Raw genomic sequence first — 18,132 nt, 5'->3', positions numbered from 1 at the left:
AAAATTAAAATGGTGATGGAAGGAGACTTGACTTGGGGTGGTGAACACACAATGCAGTGTACAGATGATGTGTTGTGGAATATCGTGCACCTGAAACCTGTATAATTTTGTTAACCAGTCTCACCCCAATGAATTCACTTAAAAAAGATAAAAATTTAAAAAAATTGGAATTGGACTTCATTTTTTCTTTAAATCTCCGGATTCAGGATTCTAATGTGCGAGTGTGGGGGTGCCTGAACGAACAGTCCTCGCGCGAATGAAACTTATCTAAAGGCCGCGTGCCATCTGTCTGAGACCAATTGGTTGCCCCGGAAGGTTAGGTATATGATCAGTTACTGTCCCATCAGCCATCAGCATCTCCGCCACCGAGTGAAGGAGATGGGGGGGAAAATCACACGAGACAGAGATGAAAGCCGCGTGGTCGGAAGAAAAAAGCCGTCTTGATTAAGCTGTGGACTTTCTGAAGTCTTTAATTCTCCCTCCAGCCCATCTTGGCGCTGGCGTGTGGACGGACTGGAGATGGATGGTGATGCTCATCGGGAGGAGCACGCACATACATCTTCTGGGCTGATTTTTTTATTTGCCAGCTCAAGAGGCGCGGGGAGATTTATCTGGAAGGATGGTAATGAAGGCGGGGAGGCAACGGCCAGGCTGCAGCTTCCCTCGCCAGTGCCCTCCTCGCCGGCTCTCCCTTCTCGAGGCTGAGTTGCTCTCTTTGTGTCCACTGATTTCTCTGTAAAAGCAGCGACGTGTTGGTGTCCTAAGCCGGTGGCTCGAGACAGGGTGGGCGTGGAGACGTGGGAAGGTGGAACCTCTAGGTGTCGTCTTTGCTGAGATATTTCAAATGTGTTCATCGCGCTCCACGTTTTTATTGCACGCAAACGATGCATTTACTTCGACACGGTCCTCTGCTATGTGAGATCATTGCTTTCTTCATCCCAGAATGATATCTCATGTGTCCTGTTTTGCTTTTTTTTTGGCTCTGCCTTGTGGGGATGAAATAATTCACTACAGTGAAAAATGTAACTTTCTTCCTTCGAAACAATGGCACCGGGATATGGGCTCGCTCTGTGGGAGCTTATAAAATACGGTGAAAGAGATGGTCCCCGCCACCCTGACCCGAGCTCGCCAAGGGATGGAGCTACTCACTGGAAAGACAGAATTGGTATATTCTAGGCCTTCTGCCGGGGAGACACAGGCGAGGCCTCTGGGGGACTGTCACCAGCCGCCCCTGGGGGCATCATTCCAAAGTGACAGCGGATGCCCCAAGCAGAAATCCACTGGGCCCCAGTCCAACCCCAGTTTTGCTGTTCACCGTGTGACATCAGCTTAGTGACCTGCCCTATCTTAATTTTCTCATCTCGATGTGGGGAAAAGAAATTGGGACCTCACATGACTTTGGAAGGATGAATTAGAATAATTACAAACCAGGCCATGCACATGATGTTTAATTACCGAAGGTTACTGACTTTCAGTGTAAATATTGGGTAAAAGGGCCGGATGGATAAGTACTTTTTTTAAAAAATCCCCACCTGAGGATATGTTTTACTGATTTTAGAGAGTGGAGGGGGGAAGGGAGAGAAGGGGGGGAGAGAGAGAGAGAGAAAAACATCGATCGGTTGCCTCCCACACATGCCCTCAACTGGGGATTGCACCCGAAACTGAGGTATGTGCCCTGACCAGAAACTGAGCCATTAGCATTCAGGTGCCCGGGACAACACTCGAACCAACTGAGCCACACCAGCCAGGGCGGAATAAGGACTTTCAGACGCCTGAAACCAGCTGCCGATGGCCGAAGTGTAGCGGAGCTGATTCTCGGTGCTTATTCAGGTGGCTCGTTACTCAGTTTCTGATTTATCCCCCAAGGTCTGCACCTGTCTACCAAGGCTCGTCTTCTACTTTCCTTATTTCTGCAGCAGAAACACAAGGCCGGGGGTTTTGGAAAGAAACATGTTCCTATTTGTTACTCGTGCTTGTAAGGTTTTGAGTGATAAAAGCTAAAAAATGAAATTTAATTACCTTGGGTTTTTGCTTCATGAGAGTATTCTTACCACGTAGGGAATTTGAGAGTCTTGATATTATGGTACAAGAAAGACAGGTCTGTACCAAATTTTCTTTTCTTTTTTTTTTTTTTTTAAGGCAGTCTGAAACTGTGAATCTGCAGATGATGCTGTTTTATTTACTATGGTTAGTGTCCAGAGCAATCTACAAAAACCTATCCAACTTGTGTGCTACTTTCTCTAAAAGAAGGTGCAGAGGTTAGCTGAAGAATCTATGTGCACAGGCCGTGGACACAGACACCCGTGTGGTGAAGGCCAGAGGGAACGGTGGGGGTGGGCCGGGGGGGGGGACTAAGATGATGGGGTCAGAAGAGGGCCACTTCCCGGGACCATTTCTACGGCACTTCCGGTCGGCAGGGGCTGTGGCTGTGGCTGTAGCAGATATGCTCAGAGGTAAGAAATCCACTATTCACACACGGTATGGAACTAGTCATCTGTAAAATATGATCGTTTATTGAATCATAAGAAGTGTGGTTTATGTGTATTTTCTGCAGGATCTTCGTGTGTATTTTTCTTTGAGAATTATGGAGTTTTTGAATGAATCAGAGATGGTCCCCATTTCTTTGAACAGATGAGAGAGAGAAAGAGAGAGAGAGGGAGGGAAGGAGGGAGGGAAGAAGGGAGGGAAGGAGGGAGGGAGAGGGGCAGAGAGAGATCAGAGGCTAAGACACTGGTGTCGAGGTCACTCAGCCGGGCGGGGGGGTCTTCTCCACAATCGCGTCACACCTTAACCTCATTTTTACATTTTGTCTTCTGTTATTTTCTAAAAACAAAACAGTAAAGTGAGAGAAGGTATTTTCTAAAAACAAAACACTAAGATGAAAAAATGAAAACGATCCTAACAACATAAGAGCTCTCAAATTCTCTCTCAGTCTCCCCCACTAGACCAGGCTCAGCAGGAGGCCTGGGGGGCAGGCCCCTGAGCAGATGGACCCTTCCCGGCCCTGCTGGACCGAGCCTGGTCTCCGGCCTCCGTCTACACCCCACGGGCCCCGATAGACAGCGGTGAGTGTGCGCATAGACCCGCAGAGGGCCTGGCCAGCCGCCTCAGTCACGGAGAAACACGGCCAACGCCTTCCTCTAGGCCCCGGGGCTGTTACATCACCTTTAGCAAGAGAAAGAGACGGAAGATATCTCGATTTATTTTTTTTCAAATTCGCTCCGATGAAATTACAAAGGGCTACAGATTCACACGGGGCCAGGTTGGTTGGATGCCAAGTTTAACAAGGTGTCTTGTTGCATCAGAAACGTCACCCCCCACGAGCACATCTGTAGCTTATTTGCCTGATTACTACTTTCAGCTACCTTTTCTTTCCTTACACAGTTGCTAAGAAAGGAAGAAAAAAAAAGACGCAGGAATGTCACACGTTTCCCAATTCGGGGGGTAACCAAACTCATTTCCCATGTCCACCTTTTTTCTCAGCTATTCCTGTCATTCGTGCGCCGTTCATGCAAAACAAACAGGTCCTTTAATCAAACCTCATCGCGTCCGGCCTCGAAACTGACCCACTTTGCAGCAGAGAGAGAACCCGGACCCCAGCCGACCGCAGAGGAGACTCTGGGGACACCGAGACGCGCGCAACGCCGGAGCCATCAGTGGCCACCGAGTCGGCCGGTTACAAAGAAAAATCAGAGAACTTAAAAGGAGTCGCCCGATCATCCGAGTCGGAGAGCATGTGTTTAAAAATGTGTGTGTGTTTAAAACCCTAAGTCATCCCGAGCCGACTGGGGGCTGGGATCCCAGCAGGTTACCCAGAGCGGGGTGCTGCGGGCCGTCTCCCCGAAACGCAGACGCGCGAGGGCAGGTTGGCCCGACAAAGGCGCGGGACTTCCAGGGGGCGGTGCGGCGCTGGCTGCTTTACCAGCAGGGGATGAGCCGCCCTGACGCCGAGGCCATCGAACTGACACTCCAAAGGTCGCCCCGGCGTCTTTAGTCACACCTTGGGCGCGAGGGGCCCCGTCCTGGCCCTTTCCACACGGAGCAGGAGCACTCTGTCACGTTTTGCATCCGGCCCTCTTTTCTTAGAAATACATTAAGCCACTTTTTTTTTTTACTTTTTTTTTCAAATTACCAGGTGAGGATCCAGGCCTCATCGTTTATTTAACTTAGCATATATTATTGAGTTTCAACCTTTGAGCTTACAAACAGAACACACCTTTGAATGAAAAACCTAAGTCACACGCAGATGTGATAGGTTTTATTTAGGCTGCTCTACACTGTGAGTTAGAATTTCCAGATAAATGCTCCAAGGGGCGATGGTGCTTTATAAAGCTTTGGCACCACAATTCCCCTGGGCCTTCTGTGCGGATAGCTCGTATTTCCCTTCACGCATTCCTCCGGAGTCATTACGAGCTAGACAATGGTACCTGTGTGGAACGTAGTGGCTTCCACATCAGAGCACCCGACGTTACACGCGGGGGGCGGGAGACACCGACGCTGAATGTAGGGAACGTAGCGGCTCCCACCTACCCTGCCTTTCCAAGGGGCCGGGGCTCCCCCGTGGCCAGGGCGTGGGAGGCACCTGGGCCATTCTGACTACCGTGACTTCTCACCCCCCCTCGTCTCCTTCAGCTCCAGTGACCTGTGCTGTCTGCAGCCAACACCTTTAATTTGGCGGAAAATGCCAGAATACTTCTATCTATGAGTCTCACTTTGACTGTAATCATGTCTCTATTTTTAAACACCTTAGCAAGTAAATGCAGTACCCACTGGGCGCTCATTCTGTGATCTTGGATTTTATGTGGGTCTCTGACCTTCTCTCTACTGTAAACTCTGATCATCAGAGACCCCAGACGCTCTTTATTTTGAATCCCACAAGGACGCCGGGTGCTTTAAATAGCACACATATCGGATACAGTAGTTTAAACCAACTGTTATCAATACAGTATTGAGAAATGTCTTAGCTTTCGGACATCGTCAATATTTTTTTCATTGTATTAGGTAACGCTATTTATTTATTGGTTAATGTAAAGACAAGGTACTCCAGATTTCTGTTAGTTCTATTTCTTAATGTATTTTTTTAGTCCATTTTGAAAAACAAAACCGATGATTTCTGAATGTTAAAAATCATCAGACATGGACGAAAGCCGTGCCTGGCTTTGTTATGCATTGATGTTATTGTAACACGGCCTTAAGAGGCTTGAGGGTTAAGTCAATCTCATTGGATTATTTTGTTACTTAAAATACTCTTTGAAGCACTTAGCAAAAAATGCTTACCTTTATAAGATCTGTCCAGCTTTTGAATATGCTTTTCCGTACTTGGAGAAGAGATCGAACGACGGCAACACGGTCTGGAAATCCTAGGGGGGGAAAGAGCGAAGATGACCACAGAGCTCCTACTGACGTTGTTTTATTATTATTATTGGTTTTAAATACATATAACAATAATTTAATTTTCAGAAAAAGGAAATGAAATGGTTAGTTTTATTTAAATGATCTCAGTTTAACCTTTTTGATATTTATTAATTATATTTAGCGTTCATTTTAACATAATAGTAGAATTTGCCTCTAAATCAGAAAACAGGCCGCGCTGCCGTGGGGAGCGACCCGTGAGCTCAAGGAAAGCACCTGCAAGACACGTGTGTCGCGCCGCTTTTTAAATGAGGGGCTTGGGGTTGTTTTTCTGAAAAACCACCTTGTGAAGGCAAAACACTGGGGAGGGTCACTGTAGATCCCGCCGTCGCCCCTGCCTGCCAGGGCACCCAGCTTTTGCAGGGAGGGTGCCCAGCCAAACACAAACAATCCACCGCCCGAATGAGCTCCTTGGGACGCCTGAGGAGTCTGGGAGGGAACGGCTCTTAGAGCTGGGATGCGGCCCGGGGCCATTGTCAAGTCAAAATGACAACGGGCACATCTCCTGGGCCACTCACCCCCTAGGTGTAAGATTACTTCACGTTGGCAGCTGCCCTGCTTACTCAGTTATTTAAGGTTTTGGTATACATGTCCCTACTTTTATTTCCGTGTGGGTGTTTTTATTGAGGGGGGAGAGGAAGAGAGAGAGAGAGAAACATAAATGATGAGAGCCATTGATCCGCTGCCCCCTGCACGCCCCCACTGGGGATCGAGCCCGCAACCTGGGCCTGTGCCCTCACCAGGAATCGAACCCCGAACTCCTGGTTCCTAGCTGACACTCAACCACTGAGCCACGCCAGCTGGGCGATTTTCTAATCACCTCCTGAGGAAGGAAACATCCTGAAAGGATATACAGGGTACTTTAAAAGGCACAGCTGACTGAAATGAAGGGCGATTTCCTACGTATTCCAGTGGCTTTAAAAGCACAGGCCTTACCCTTGGGACCCACTAGTCATCAGATCTGAGAACAAACGGTTGTGCGGCCTCGCCTTCGAAAAGTCAGAGTGTCCCCTTCTGTAGCCTATCTTTCCGTCAGACGTTGTTTGCTGCTTGTAGATTTATTGTCTCACTGTGAAAATATGTATGATAATGTTTGGTATAAAAGTCAAGAAATTAGTCTCGCAGCAGGGAGTCCGCTAACACCACCGTTTTAATCGCACCCTTCAAGCAGTGGCAGAAAACATATTAATGGCAGTTTAATTTATGCAACAAATATTTCATTTTAATTATGCTTAACTTTCGTCAAGCTATAAAAATGTCAATGGTTCTGACACAGTGTTTGCTTACAAGTGTGTTTGTTTTTTTTTAAAGTGAAAGAATTAAAATCAAAGCTGTTTCTGAAAGAAATTATGAAAGATTTCTAATTACTGCTTACGTGTTTGAAAAAATTGCTAATCTAGTGGGCCCCCAAACAACATCTGGGAATGTGTGAACTTGAAGCTTTACGACTCAATATTTATAATTCTTAGTAATATACATGCATCATGAACATGATGAAATTCTCGCAGGAAGGATTTTTTTTTTTTTTTTTAGTAATTATAGGTTGTATCAGTGAGTGGCATTGGGTGGTGCATTTTCTCTAAAGAAATGTTTTTGTTCATTCCCCTCGGGAAACACTAAGGCAAGAATCAGTGAAACCAATCGCTGCCGATACACTGCAATGAAGAAGAGAATATTCACCATGGACAGAAGTGGAGACAACCATGTCCAGCCACTAAAGCTGAACAGCATTAATTATATTCAGCGAAAAATTATTGAGCTCTTGCCCTGGCTGGTGTGGCTCAGTTGGCTGGGTGCTGTCCCGTGCACCGAAAAGTTGCCGGTTTGATTCAGAAGGAAGGACAGACCAATTAAGGGCGCTGGGCACTGGGGCTAACCAGGGTGACAGCTGGAAGTGGCCTCAGGGAGGGAGGGGTGCAGCAGGAGTAGGCGGGCACCTGGCATTTCAAGTCTCTGGACATAATGGACTTACAGTAACTCTATGCACATGGTTTACTTGATAAAAATAACATAAAAAAGAAATAATTAGTGCGCCAAAATGTTTACTATTCGCCCGGCCGGGCGTGGCTCGGTGGTTAAGCATCGACCTAGGATCCAGGAGATCGAGGTTTGATTCCCGGTCAGGGCACAGGCCCGCCCAGCAGGGGGCGCGCAGGAGGCAGCCCATCAATGACTCATCATTGATGTTTCTCTCTCCCCCCCCTCTGAAATCAATAAAGATATACATATTTTTTTAAATGTTTACTATTCTTCTTCGATTTAAGTTTCCTTTCTACTTGGACACTTTTATTAACTGCACTCCTCTCAGTAACTGATGCCTTACTTTTAATCATTTTTATAAAATACCTAAACATATAATTTCTCTTTTTTTTTTAACATTTTGCTTTCATTTTTCAGATGCTACATCTTTAGTAATGCTTCCCCTAAGCAAGTCTACATCACAAAACATATAAAAATGCAGATGAGGCAGTCAACGGAAATTAATGCATTTTGTAATGCCGACTCCCTTTCCAAGCTTTGAGGACGTAACGGACACATTTACTGGTCTATGTGTGATACTTAATCTCTATCCGACCCAAAATGACTGAAGACGACGATCTACTTTTCTCAGCTCATGTTCTTTTCCCCAAAATAAATCAGATGAAGCAGCAATGGCAGCTTCCTCACAAGCTAGTTCAGGCACGATGCCCTTGAACTTTACTGAGGCCCAACTCAAAAACACGTGTAGGCAAATGACTTTGGTATTCAAAAATACTAAGGAACGTTTACTTGCTATTGCCATTAAGAGCACAATTTATTGCTGAATATTTAAGTATAGCTCCTAATTCATTTAAATGAAAGGTTGTTAAATTCAAGAATGCTGACACACGATATACAAGAATTTAATCTCAATAGTCAATGCATTATTTCATTGCTGTTTTTGAACAGTCTAAAACTATTGAAAGGTTAAGAGGGTATAGAAATAGAACAATATGAATGATTTTGGCCTTCTGAAATTCTATGTTTGCAATGGTCCCACGACAGAGGGGGGAAATAACTCTTGAATAAAGTTAAGTTCAACTTTGCATGTATTTTTACTTACACCACTTTTGTTCTACGGGTAAGAATTTATCGGAAACGGTAAAAAATAAGTATGTCTCACCATGGTCGATGCATAACAGCTTCTAATCAGTTGATATCTCTTTATAAACTACTTTAAAACTAAACCATTACTGTGTTATATTCTTAGTAGATGAATTACATGCAATTAATACTTAAAAATACTTGAGAAACTGACTTGCTAAGTAAGTTAGCCCCTCTTGTTATATTGTTTCATTTACTATTCTGTTTAATAAATCCTTTTGATAAGAAATATAAAATAAATTCGATATAAGAAAGAATATAGGAAGTATAAAAGTAGCAGGTGCTAAGTAGTTAGGACCTGGCTCTGATGCGAGCATTTTAAAATCGCTTCCTAGCGTGTTTGCATGCCTTACATCCATCAGCAACGCCAGGGTTCATATAAGCGATTCACAGAAAACATCTCTGAATTAAGCCGACAGATTAAAGGTGTTCTAAACAAATCAAAATCTTCCAGAGGTAAGTCATAGTTTCTTTTTTTAACAAATAATAACCAGAATGGTCTTGATTTTTTTTCAGTGTTACCGAGTTAAATTTTGATGAGTATATCTTTGCTCTACTTAAGAAAAGGAAAACAAATATAAGAATTGTTCCATATTGAAAAGGCATATTAAAACTCTATTTTATCAAGAACATAATATGGATGTGCTACACGGAGATAATTATGAGTTGTAGATTCTTTTATGCAAACATGAATATAATATTAATATGCTATGCTGAAATAATTATGAGCTGTAGATTCCTTTATGCAAACATTATTTAGCAGTGCAGTTCAGGATATTAATGCTCGATACTTTACAGATCTCTTCTGTTGACATATGTTTGGCTCATATAGATTATGACATAGGTGTTAGTCGTCATTAATGGTATTTCTAGAAACCCATTAGTTTCCAAGAGCTTGGAAATTAATGGCAAAGGTATTTCAATTAGTTTTGTCTGTTCTCCAACTCCGTGGTGAGGGCCTATCCAAATTTTCAAAACTGCTAATGTGATTTAGTGGATATTAACCTCACACAACGTTCCATTAAGCTCGTATCCATCAAGGGGGCTAGTTAATTAGCCTTCAGGAAGGATTTTCTCTTCCAAGAAGTCTTACATGTAGAGCCCTGAGAAAAACTTTCTATCTCTACCACCAACAGCCCGAGGAAGGCCTGGCCTAGGGTGTGGGAGGCCAGTTGCAAACAATTACTAATACCTGTGCCTTCCCGGGCAGAACTGAGGGCGTCCTCCCGAGAGGGCCTGGCGCTCAGTTACACGAGCGGGTCTCTTGAAGTGTTCGAAGGGCAGATAATTCTCAGTCTAAGTAAACAGCTCTGACATTCCTCCTTACTCCCTTACCTTTTCAATTACAGATGACATTCAATGTTATATTAGTTCCAGGTGCACAGCAGGGTGGTTAAGACTCACCAGGCGACCCCCTCGAAGAGCCTAGTACCTCCCCCCCCGGGGACACCATACCCAGTTATTATCACGGGGCTCCTGGGACCAACCGCCTGTGCAGACTGAAGGACGAGCGTACACGTAAAACTCTTTCTAAACACATCTCAGTTTACCAACCACCACTATTAACTCCAAAAATGTATCAATAAAAAAAGAACTGAGACATACCACGACTTTGTTGTTCGTGCAGCTTGACCCTAGAGGAAGTGGCCACACAGGAGACATCTGAGTCGTCTTCTAACTTTAAAGGACACGACCGCCCTGGCCGGTGTGGCTCAGTTGGTTGAGGATCATCTCGGGCACTGAGAGGTCGCAGGTTCGATTCCCGGGGAGGGCCCACGCCCGCGCTGTGCGCTAGGTCCCCAGGAGAGGGAGTGCAGGAGGCCGCGGGTTGACGCTTCTCTCTCCCATGGATGTTTCTCTCCCTCTCCCTCTCCCTCCCTCTCTCTCTGACATCAATAAAACATCTATTTTTTTAAATAAAGGCCACAACCTAGGCAAGTAGAATTTAATACCCGTTCCATGGAACCGTCTTACAAACCAAGGCAGTGCTCTGCACACAGCGGGTGCTCAGTGGTGGCTGTGGGTGAACTCTTACCACTAACAACAAGAATTAATCATTGAGAAGTTGCGGCTATGCCCGCAGAATGACTGATTCCCTTTTCCAGGGAAGATAAAAACCTTTAAACCAGGCTTTCTGAGCTAGACTTCGGGTTTATACCCAGTGAATTTACTGGAAATATACAGAGCTTTGGTCTCAGGGCTTCGAGATGCTGGGTTTAATGCAAAACACAGACATCTTATGAAACGGTGCTGAGTGATAAACGCGGAGCTCTCCTCCCCTCCGATGAACTGCCACCTGTGTGTGTATTTCATAGAAACTCTAGCTGGAGTTTCAGTCGCTAACCACCGACTGTGATTCTGTGTGTTACGCTTACACGCTGTTCCACACGAATATGCTCTACTGCTACCGTTAGCAGGACTGGGAGCGTGTATCCAGCTGTACTTTGGTGGCCCTTTCATTAGCTTTCTACCACTTGATCCTGTGATTTCACTAATAATACTTTTTTTTTTTTTTTAATAAACTAGAGTTTGCAAGTCCTGTCCTGAGACTGTAATATTTCAAAAAAACAGCCTAAGCTTTAGGGAAAAAACCAATTACGGAAACAGCATTAAAAAATGCCAGGCGCCGGGCGCAGGCAATTCTGGATCAGTTTTAAAAAGTGATTGATGAAACTCTAATCCAAGCTGAAGGAACAGTTTCACGACAAGCTGTGACCATTCCACACACTTCATTAGCTGCCATAATTAGCCTGGTGTTTCAATTTGTTAGAACTGGTGGGGACCATTTTCCTCGGAATGCAAACATCAAAAAGCAGGGTCCTTCCGACTTCAGAAGGGGCTGATGAGAGGCTTTTTCTGGCCTCTGTTAACGAAAAGATTAATTATGGCTGATGGGAGGCTGGGCGGTGATTGTCACTCTGTCCCTGTGCATTACTTTGAGCACTGGAGGGAAGACACCGGTGACACCATGCCACTCGATCAAGCGGCCTCACGCTAGCGCAGGGCGTCGCTGTTAATATCGGGGGCATTTCTGATGGACTTTTCCTCCTGTTTTCGGGGTCCGAGACGCACACCTAGTTATTTATATCAGGATTTTCAGACGGCCGGCCTCCAAAACACTGAGAAGTCCGGTTATGCGCTTTGTCTCAAGTCCTGGCCGCCTTCCTCAGGGTGCGGATCGCGAGAGAGTGGCCTGCTGTGTCTCTACGATCGCGACAGCTTTCAAACACGTTTCCAAATCCTCCGATATGACGTGTGCTCACCAATCTATGAAGCTACGCAGCGAAGTTATGGGACTTCTAACTCCATGTGACACTACATACCCTAGAAAATTCTTATTTTTAACACGTGCTGCCATTAGAACAAAAAGTCGAAATTAAAAGGCAGCGTTTCCACTGAAATTTATTTTTATAGCATTTCTTTCCTCACAAAATTTTGGATTTGCTTCCACTATAAAGCAGACACTTGAGAGTAACACTTGTCAACAAAAACTCTAAAAAACTGTCACACTGTACTTCTGAAAAAATTGGTTTCCAATAAAACAAAATCAATGGCAGGCAAACGTTGCTTTGCATTTGTCTAGTTGCAATTTCTTTTTCTGGAGAGAAGGTCTGTGGCTTCAATTAGATTCTCCAAATAGGTGGCAAAAAAAAAAGTATCAAATTATTAATTTGAAGTCTTAATATTATTTTGGAAGAGAAAGAGCAGTCTCCTGATTTAAAGGGAAAACCCAATTGCCACGCCTGCATTTTAAATCAAACTTCCCGTGTCAAATAACGACAAGAGCCGAGGGTGGCAAAGGGTAATAAAGCCAAGTGGCTACGCGGAGGGGAAGCAGGGACGTGACTTATGTTGGTTCCCTAGTGGGTCCGGGGGCCTGGACGGGTCCCGGGCACAGAAGCCAAGCCCACAGCCGCGGAACGTGGACCTGTAACGGATCCTTGGTTTTCCGTCGCCCTTTCTAGCTACGTTTCCGTAGAGGAAACAACCACGGCGCAGAATGTCCCTTTTATAGGCAGGTTTCAACGTCCACTTCTCCTTTCTGCCCCGCCCGATGACCTCCTCCTGCCCACGGGTGGATGTGTTCACAGCTGTGCAGAAGGGACCGGGGGCTCGACGGGGCAAAGGCAGGCACCCTGAGTACACGCGGGAGACAGACAGACACGCTCAGTTAAGGTGGCCTGAAGGCCCTGGCTTGTTGACTATAAAGTTTACAAATAAAAACAAGCACACTGTCATTCTATGAGGTCATGATACAATGATAAAAATCATTATTTCTTTACCGAAAAATTTAAAAATATATATTGGAAAGAGGGAGGACTTGACAAGAAGTGTCTTTCTTTGCCTTGGATGACAGACTTGACGGAGGCAGCGCCTTACGCTCTGTCGAACCCCGTGGTAGAAAGACATTTCCTTGGAAGAGGACTTTACGTTAGCAGGTCATCAAAAATCAACCCTTAAGCCCACCAATGGTTATTTTAACGCTGCCAAGCGGTAACTTTATATTCATGCACGAGCTACATTCTGAGATGATCTTCACAGGATGCTACGCACTGAACACCTGACATTTCGATACCCGCCAGCCGGCAGATTCACGCAAGTTGAGATCATTCTTATTATCAGCACGTCCGTCTACTGTAGGTCAGTAAGGTGAGAATTAGAAAGTTAAAGCACGAAAACTTTCATCGGTAATGTTTTGGGGTTAAAAGAAATAAGTATATATGTTAGCTAAAAATACATCTAATATATCCTGTCACCGTTGTTTTTGTTTGTTTTTTCTGGGAAATTTTAGAGTTTGAAATTTAGGTCACACTAGCCGTGAATACGGAAAGTTACTTTCAAAGCTGAGAAGGTGCTTCCTGCGCTTCCTTAACTATGCCGTTGGAACCAGAAAGTATATTCATGCCTGCAGATTGGATTGCTTCCGCGCCGTGGACGTTATTTATGCACATTAAATGTCAACATGAAAATGACAGATGAGGTCTGCATTCAATTAGAAAAACAATATGCGGTGTCTCGAAAGCCGGAGGGAGATGAAGTCCGCGAAGCCTCAGCTCCGGACAGAGGTAGTTTCAAATCCCACTTAGTTCTTTTAAAAAAGTACTGTTTTGAAGAAAACGCTTCAGCGATATAAACGGGCTTCTACTGAGTGTGTCGACAAGTAGAATGGAAGTGATTTTCTTAAATAGTACACAGGACATAAAAGTGAAGGGAAAACATATGTGGCCCATGCTATTTATTCTTCACTGTTGCAATAACAAGTGTCACCTTGACGCGTCGTATGAGGTTGGTGAGCTACAAAGAATCTTGCGCAGCCCTGGCCGGCGTGGCTCAGTGGGTTGGGCACCTTCCCGCCTGTGCGCCAGGAGGTTGCGGGTTCGATTCCCAGTCAGGGCACATGCCTGGGCGCCCGGGAGGGGGCGTGCGGGAGGCAGCTGATCCGTGTTGCACTCTCCCATCCATGTTTCTCTCTCTCTCCCTCTCCCTTGCTCTATCTCTAAAAAGCAATAAACTAGAAAAAGAATAAAAAATAAATAAATAAAAATTGGACAGACATACTTCCAGCCCAGCCTTCTAAGGACGAATCATTCAATTCGTAACGAAACCTACTCGGAAAGAATATAGAGTGAAAACAATAAAACACTGAGCGAATGCACAGAAGTTATATTTTATGTACCCTATGAAAAATTAATTTTGGACGGGGTTGTAATTTTTATGTCAGCGATTTACTTTTTTAAAACGCTACACTTGCCAGACAGGCGTAAGTTCGCGTGGGAGAGGGGACCGCTTTCCAAAGGCAGGCGGGGAGGGAGCGGGTCGTCTCCCAGTGTCCGGCCCAGGCGAGTGACTGCGGACGGAGGGGATGCGGGAGATTCTGGGTGTCGGGAGGGGATGGGTCCTGCGCTGAGCGTAATCAGTGGGAGCTGTCCCTGGGCTAAGAAATCAATTGAAAGAGCAATACGGCGACGTCTTCCCCCTCTAAGGCTGCTTACGGGCCAGTTACATGATTAAACGAAGGAGGTAGGCAAAGTGAGGCGTTTGCAACGCAACAGACAAATGACAGGGCACTGCTGGCGAGACAGCATACTAAGGACCATCTAATTTTCTCTTTAAAACCCATTTATTCTTCAGAGCCCTGGATCCTCAGCAAGGGAGCAGGGCTTTCAGCTGAGGAATTACAGGGGCAGAAAGCTAGGTTTTATTAAATATTCCAGTTGTGGCGGGTGAGCTCTTTGCAAAGAGCTCTTGGAATAGATTTAATAGGAGGGTAAGGTCAATATTTGTGTCCTCACGGCCAGCGCTGTGAAACTGTTCGACTGCTTTTGCACCTTTCGGGTATTTCATCGATAGCCTGAGAGTCAGCTGCTGCCGAGAGCATCACGTCATCACTTTCTAGTTACCTGACAGTTCGTATTTGTTAAACTTCTAACATGCTAGCAGGTTCACAATTTCCCCTATAAGTTTGTAACCTTATAAGGGCCACATAAAAAGTAACCTGTAAATCGATCCAGGGTTAAAAACGCGATTATCAATCCGCCTCTTATATGACAGAAGTTACAGGTTGCAGCTTTCTCCAGGCCAGTCAGGTGACATGGCTTCTAGCGTCGTTTTTAGGATGAACGTGAAGATTTAGTTAAATCTCTCTGCGATATGGCAGGTGGTCAGGGAGTGGACACCTGGGGGTGCAGCAGGGGTTACAAACCCAGCACTCCCGACACACTGCGCCCTCAGCAGGTGCAGCAGGTGCTGGGAAAGGTAAAAGGTCCCACGAGGGAGACTTGATCACATGGACCCGTCTCACTCGGTTCCGGGTTGAGTGCAGACAAGGGAAATAGAAGTATTTTCTACGAGTTCCTAACCATGTACTCCTATTTTTTCAATAAACAATATAACAATATTGGGCTCTGTCCAGTTTTCTGAAGTGCATAATAAACTATAAATATATGTATCAATACATGCAAATACGAACACACCTATAGATTTATAATAAAAATCACATAAACATACTTTTCCTGAAGCCTACTGACCTCAAGAAGTCTGACGCAAGGGTAATAAAAGAGAGGAAACTGGAGGATTCCAGTCCCCGATGTGCTGTGGGGGAGGAAAGGGGAAAGAAAAAAAGCCCCAAACTGCATATCTGGTTATCGCAGGCCATCCTCATAAGCAAAATATTTTCCCTCAATTACACCTAATTATTTAACTGTTTGCGCTCACTAATGAAATGAAACAACACAAAACAAACCACCGTAAGGGGCTGTTTTTCGGCAAGTGGATAACCGTCCCTCAGCATGTACAGGGAGAGCCTTAAAATGACATGAAGCCGGCCTGTTTCGAGGGGAAGGCGCATTTCATCCCAATCAACCCGGGGAAGGAAAACGGCCCCTCCCCGAGGCATGCGGCTCGGCCCTAATGATGCCCGAGCGCGGCCCGGGCACGGCAATTACGAGGATCATCATCACGGTCGTTAAGCCGAATGCTCATTACTATCAGGGTTCTGGTGACAGCAGAGTCAATCACTGGGCGCGGTGGCCAAGCAGTCGCGGTCCCACCCAAGTCTCCACAGACGGCGATGTGCCACATTAAGCCTCTGATATGTTCCGCATCCCACTCCATTCCCGGAGCCGTCGACGGTAAAGGTCAACTTTATGTTCTGTGCAATATGCTTCGGTCCCCGGACTAATTCTCTTGGAGGGCTGGATATTTTTATGCTTTGTAGCTTATCAAATCCTGTTTAGGACCAAAACGCACAGGGAAAATAACAAAAAATAAAAGGGCTGCGATACTGGGGTGATTCACCTGGAATAAGGCAGGTCAACGCGAACCGTCTTCAAAGTCTCTTCCTGAGTTTCGCAAACAAGGGAAAATATAAACAATCCCACTAATGTCAGTTGTCTAAAGTGAAAATGGAAACTGATTCCAACTAAGACAAAGGGGCTTAAAGCTTCGGTTAATTTGAACGTATGTAAATGTTCTGACAACCAAAAGAGTGTTTTTAGTGTCCTGAATTTCTAAGTGTCCAACTCTTTCAGATCTACCCGAATAGATTTAGCTACTAGTGACTAGTACGTTCCCCTTATTAAGTTTCACTTCTACTTTAAATATTGACATGAGCACAATGAAGAATTCATAAATACAAAGTAGACACCAGCACTTCAAAAGCCTGACCATGCCCGGCGGGGCGTGGGTCAGCGGTTGAGCATCGACCTAGGATCCAGGCGATCGGGGTTCGATTCCCGGTCAGGGCACAGGCCCGGTTGCGGGCTCGATCCCCAGTTGGAGGCACACAGGAGGCAGCCGATCAATGACTCTCTCATCACTGATGTTTCTTTCTCCCTTTCCCTTCCTCTCTCTGAAATCAATAAAGACATATTAAAAAAAAAAAAAAAAGCCTGACCATTGAACACGGAGCTAGAATCACGCAATTTAACTAGGGGCATTTTACAAACAGATCAAAGAAATAGGAGTAACTTACATCAGAGGCACATCGATGTCTATGCTTTCAGTATTGATTTTCATACTTTTGGGAGAAAATAGTATTATTTGCTCTCCGCTCGCTGACTCTGCGATGTCCTTCATATTAATAGCATTCAAAGTAAAGCAAAAGTACTTAAAAATACTTGATGTTTTCATCGATTTCATGTGATGCGACTAGAGAGAGATTAACGTTTTATTTTCTCTCAGCTGACACCCTCCAACACAACTGTGCAACAAAGCGTTTGAAAATTATAACCTCCGTGCTTGAAGGTGAGAGGAGAGAAAGTCCTCCGTGCAGACAATCTCAAAACATCACGGAGAGGGTGAAACACGGGGACCGAAAGCACCGCGCTGAGTTGCTTCCTGGCCGCCATCCACCTGCTGTTAACGACGTCGCAGGTGCGTCTATTTGTTTGTAAATAGCCCGTCGTCCCGGAGTCCAAGCCTAGGACCATCCCGGCCTTTCCTCTCTTCAGCATCCTGAACAAAACAAACCCAGTCTCCCTACAGCTGTCTTTACGCAACAAAAAGTAAACAAGCTGTGGCCTCCAATTTCTAAGGTCAAGAAACAAAGTTTTATTAAAAAAAATAATACGGAAAAATAACCCTGCTTTTAGCAGGTTATTGAGCACCAGTCTCACCCAAATCACTTAATATCAAATCAAAATAAAAAGTATTTTTAATAATTCTAAGGTTTTACATATAAATAACAGAATGACTACTTTCGTGCTGTGCAGGTTACATGAGCTACGGAGAGGGGCCACTTGGTTATTTAGTACAATTACCTGAAGGGATCAGACGGAAGCGGGAAGAAATGAGGAAGGAAGGGAGGGAAAGGGAAACGGAACTTCCCATTTGATGGTTCTCTACCTGGTTTTGTGGAGGGTTGACCAGGCTAATGATTTATTAAACTTTAAAGAATTCCTGTACTTCTCTCGCTTTATTTTCAGGGTCTACAAGAACAATGATCTGTCATCAACTCTTTAATTATATGTACTTTCTAAAAGTATATAAGAGCACACAATGATTCCTCAAAAAAAAAAAAAAAAAGAAAATACTCCAAATAACCTATTTTTCCTTTTAACGAGCACCCAAAAGCCTCTACATTTCCATGAACTGCTC

At 44.9% G+C, this 18,132-nt stretch overlaps 1 protein-coding gene across 4 annotated transcripts in view; it reads right to left on the bottom strand.

Annotated features, from left to right (window-relative positions):
• Positions 1-18,132, bottom strand: part of SPATA17 (spermatogenesis associated 17) — a 129,528-nt gene that overhangs the window by 76,077 nt on the left and 35,319 nt on the right. For 2 of the 4 annotated variants that reach the window (XM_081123799.1, XM_081123801.1), the window contains 2 exons: positions 5,278-5,360; positions 2,483-2,823 (listed from right to left, as the gene is read on the bottom strand). In XM_081123799.1, the coding sequence (XP_080979925.1) occupies positions 5,280-5,360 (81 nt within the window). In that variant the 3' untranslated portion in view covers positions 2,483-2,823; positions 5,278-5,279. Of the gene's footprint in view, positions 1-2,482; positions 2,824-5,277; positions 5,361-18,132 lie in introns of those variants that run through there. The other 2 variants (XR_013997859.1, XM_081123800.1) reach the window with 1 other exon arrangement.

The sequence above is a fragment of the Miniopterus schreibersii genome (assembly GCF_964146895.1).
Source record: "Miniopterus schreibersii genome assembly, chromosome: 21".
Classification (NCBI taxonomy): domain Eukaryota; kingdom Metazoa; phylum Chordata; class Mammalia; order Chiroptera; family Miniopteridae; genus Miniopterus; species Miniopterus schreibersii.
Note: the sequence above shows the minus strand (reverse complement) of the source record. Positions and strands in the feature narration are given on the sequence as shown.